The following is a 4307-nucleotide window of genomic DNA, read 5'->3' as shown; positions in this document are numbered from 1 at the left end:
CCCGTGCGAGCAGAGGATTGGGGGGCCAGGACTCCTGGGTTCCCTGGCGGAACAGACAGGCCGGGTGCAGAGATGAGGGCAGGGCTGGTTTATTGGGAGTTAGCAGGTTTACAGCGCGGTATTCACAGCTATGTACACGGGGGGGGCAGCCCCCTTGTCACCCCCCCACTCCAGCCAGGCCGGGTACTGCAGGGGGGCGCCGATCTGTTAGCCTCTGGCGCCCCCCGCTGGCCTTTGCTACCGCTGCAGCCGGCCCCACACGCCACTGGGGGGGAATGGGGTCAGATCCCCCCCACACACACATCACCGACCCCAGCCCTGAGGGCACTGTGGGGGTGGGGGTGTCCCTGTGGCCGGGGTCACTGGGAGGGCTGGGGCGACCCGGCCACGCCCCCCTGCGTCCCGTTGGCTTTGCCGAAGGGGCTGGGGGTGCCGGGGGGGGCTTGGGGGCTGTCCCCAGGCTCCTGCTTGATGGTGGCGGCGGGGGCCAGGCCGGGCAGCGCCAGGCCTGGCGGGGCCGAGGGGGAGAGCTGGGGCCCCCCCGCTTTGCCCCCCTCGCCCGGGGGCGGCAGCGAGACCACGATGTACTTCTGCAGGCTGCCCGTCACCGTGGCGCTGGGCGCCGTCTGGGCCGTGGAGACCAGCTTCACCACGGGCTGCACCCCGGCCGCCGTGGTGCTGACGGGGGAGCTGGCCGTGCCCAGGGGGCTGCTGCTGAAGGTGATCACCTGCGAACGACAGGCGGGGGGTCAGCTGGGGGGGGACAGACCCCTCCCACGCCAGCCTGCCCCCCAGGACCCACCCAGGGCAGCATGGGGGAGCCCTACCCTTCCCCCCACCCCCACCTGCCCCTCAGGACCCTCTCAGGGCAGCATGGGGGCATGCCCTCCCCCCACCTCCCTCGCCCAGGGCAGTAAGGGGGAAATTGCCCTCCCCTCATGCCAGCCTGCCCCCCAGGGCAATATAGGGGAGCCCCCCCTCGCCAGCCTGCCCCCCAGGGCAGTATGGGGGAGCCCCCCCTCCCCCATTGCCAGCCTGCCCCCCAGGGCAGTATAGGGGAGCCCCCCCACCCCTCATGCCAGCCTTCCCCACAGGGCAGTATGGGGGAGCGCCCCCCCGCCCCCCATGCCAGCCTGCCCCCCAGGCCCCTCCCAGGGCAGCTGATCCTGATAGGCTGGACACCAGACAGCTCTGAGAGGAGGGATCCGGAGGGGAGGATGTGGGGGCCGAGGGGCAGCGCAGGCTGGGAAGGGGGCTCCCTGACGCCCCGGCTAAGGGCAGGAGCATGCCAGCCCCCGGCGGGGTCAGAGCTGGGCTGCGGAGCGGGGAAACTGAGGCAGGAGTGGCACAGGGCCGCGGCTGACCACTGCGCTGTAGCGAAAACGTCCCCCCCCCTACCTGCTGGGAGGCGCTGCTGCCGGAGGCGGAGGACATGACAATGTACTTGGTGGGGGGCGGGGAGGGCTGGGTGGGGGTGGAGGGGCGGCCGGACACCAGGGTCTGCACGGGCAGCGTGATGGAGCTGGGCACTTTGATGATGCTCGGGGCCCGCGGGGGGCCCTGGGGGGCCTGGGACAGGGTCAGCGTCGGGCGGGGCTGCCGGGGGGAGACGGACAGACGTGGTCAGACAAACCCCCCCCAGTCCCCCCCCCGTCCCCCCCCCCCCCCCCCCCCCCCCAATACGGGCCTCAGCCCCACAGCCTTCTCCCTCGCAGTCCCCACGGGAACCCCCCTCCTCCTGCCCCCCCACGGACTCTCACCAGCCTGCCCCTCCTAGGTCCCTCCCCACTGACCTCTGCCCCCCTCCACCTGGATCCCCACCCCAGAATCAGCTCCCTGCCCCCCATGACATCCTCTGCCCCCCAGCTCCCGGTTCCAGCCCATGCCTTGTCCCCCCGTGAGCCTGCTGCTCCCCCCACAGCCAGGTACTCACCCCCAGAGCCAGCCGCCCGCCCGCCCCTCCCCAAAGCGAGGAGCCAGCCGCCCCCCATACCTGGGTGATGGTGAGGGTGGTGCGGTTGACCTGCTGGGCCTGCATGGCGGCCTGTGCCCGGGCTTTCACCACGTGGGTGCAGAGCAGGGAGCCCAGGGAGCCGTAGTCGGCCTTGTACGAGTCCTGGTTGTCGGGCGGCGGGCGGATCTTGGCCAGCACCGGGGCGCAGTGCTTCTGCGGGGCGGGCGGAGGGGAGAGGTGAGCGGGAACCTGGCAAGCCACCAAGGAGGTGGGGGAGGAGATGTGGAAAGAGTGGGAGGGGCCCAGGAGAAAGGGGTGGAGCCCCAGGCAGTGGGACCAACCAGAAAGGGGCAGAGTCTCATGGACTGGGCGGAGCCAGAGAGAAGAGGTGGAACCCAGGAAGTGGGAAGGTCCAGAAAGGGGTGGGGCCTCATTGACTGGGAGGAACCAGATGGGGGAGGAGCCCATGAGAAAGGGGCAGAGTCTCATGGACTGGGCGGGACCAGAGAGAAAGGAGCAGAGCCCAGGAAGTAGAAGGGGCCCCAGGGAAGTTGAGAGCAGGAGGAGAGTTGGAAGGAGATACTAAGTTGCACCCCCAAATACGGAGCCCCCAGGCCACGCCCCCCCCCCCAAACCCCCCCCCCCACCCCAGGCCACGCCCCCTCTCCCCAGCGCTCACCAGCAGCAGACTCTGGACGTGGTCGGCCCCGATCTTGTCGATGTTGCTGACAACCGGCCCCTCCACGATGCCGCGCACCCGCTCGCCCTCCACCTGCAGCCGCGGCAGGATCAGGGTCTTGATCACCTGTGAAGAGGATCTGTCAGCTGGGAGGCCACCCCCACTCCGCCCCTCCCAGCATGCCCCAGGGGCCGTCTCCCCCACCCCCCACCGCCACCCCCAGCAGACCCCGGGAGCCCCCTTCTCCCTCACGGGCCCAGGGTCTCACTCACGTCGTGACCCAGCTCGGCCAGCCCAGCGATGGAGCCATACCGTGTGGTCCAGGGCGTCTTCTCATCCACCCAGCTCTGCGGGGACAAAGGCGGGGTGAGTCCTGTGCCCCCAGCCCCCCCCCCCCAAAGGTGAAGGTCTTGGTGATGCGGGACTGGATGTCGGTGGTGGTGGTGCTAGGCCCTGCCCCACCTTGGTGAAGGTCTTGGTGATGCAGGACTGGATGTTGGTGGTGGTGCTAGGCCCTGCCCCTCTCCCCAGGCCCTGCCCCTCTCCCCAGGCCCCGCCCCACCTTGGTGAAGGTCTTGGTGATGCGGGACTGGATGTTGTTGGTGGTGGTGCTGAAGTTCTTGCAGATCTGGGCGATGAGGCGGGCGGCGAAGTCCCGCAGGGCCCAGTGATTGTCCACGTCCGGCCGCAGGCAGAGCTGCCGGCTCACGATACAGGTCATCACGGCCGGGATCAGCTCGTGCAGCTGGGGGGGTGGGCGCAGGGGGAGAGGGGTTAGCTGCTGCCAGGACCCAGCCCCCACCTCCCGCTGCCCATCAGGGCTCGCAGAGGGAAGAGAACCCAGGAGTCCCGGCTCCCAGCCCCCCCCCGCCCCCCCATAAAGCCGAGCCAGGACCCCGGCGTCCAGGTGTCCACTCACGTATTTCTCCAGGTACAGGGTGGGGTTGTCCATCAGCGCCTTCACCATCCGCATCAGGTAGATGAGCAGCGCCAGGTTATTCTGCACCACATTCACACGCACCTGGGGGGGAGACCTGGTCAGGGGGACGGCGCTGGGGGGCTGGCCCAGCTCCCCACCCCCACACGGGGCTCCCCAGCCTACAGGGGACAGGGAGAGTCACAGCCTGGGGGGCTCACCCAGCTCCCCACCCCCCCATGGGTCCCCCCCCAGCCTAGAGGGGACAGACGGGGGTCAGGGATCACACCTGGGGGGGCTCGGCCCGGCCCCCCCCTTACCCCTTCGGAGATGAAGGTGCTGAAGCGAGGTAACATCTGGTAGAGCCCGGGGTCGGTGGCGATGCTCTGCAGGGCCTCCTGGGGGGGCAGAAAGAGCGAGCGGCCCGTCAGCTCTGAGGGGCCCGGGGGCGGGGGCCCTGTCGCACAGGCTCTGTGGGGGGACAGGCCAGCAGGCACCCGTGGGGGGGTGGGAAGAGGGAGGGGCACTCACGGCTCTCTTGGCCTCGCAGGAGCCCACGCAGGCCTCGGTGATCTCCTTGTAGTACAGCTGCTGCTCCACCGACAGTTCATGGATACTGCGCGGCTTCAGCTTCAGCGGGGCCCCCTCCAGCACGGGGGCCTTCTTCTCCTTCCCTGGGGGGGCAGGGTGTGAGCAGAGCCCCGCCCCCTGGGACATAGCCCCGCCCCCTCCAGCATGAGTGCCTTCTCCTTCCCTGG

General features: G+C 70.0%; 1 protein-coding gene across 1 annotated transcript; it reads right to left on the bottom strand.

Moving 5' to 3' along the window:
- Positions 1–299: 299 nt before the first annotated feature.
- On the bottom strand, positions 300–4242 carry TAF6 (TATA-box binding protein associated factor 6; the record flags this gene model as incomplete). The annotated part of the gene is made up of 9 exons (XM_026646123.2): positions 300–728; positions 1399–1596; positions 1994–2167; positions 2634–2759; positions 2906–2980; positions 3196–3378; positions 3553–3654; positions 3870–3947; positions 4081–4242. Coding segments are annotated over 9 exons (1467 nt in total), but the record flags the coding sequence as incomplete, so codon positions are not given.
- Positions 4243–4307: the final 65 nt, after the last annotated feature.

The sequence above is a fragment of the Terrapene carolina genome, unplaced genomic scaffold (assembly GCF_002925995.2).
Source record: "Terrapene carolina triunguis isolate 2854851 unplaced genomic scaffold, T_m_triunguis-2.0 Scaffold34090, whole genome shotgun sequence".
NCBI classification, from domain to species: Eukaryota; Metazoa; Chordata; order Testudines; family Emydidae; genus Terrapene; species Terrapene triunguis.
Note: the sequence above shows the minus strand (reverse complement) of the source record. Positions and strands in the feature narration are given on the sequence as shown.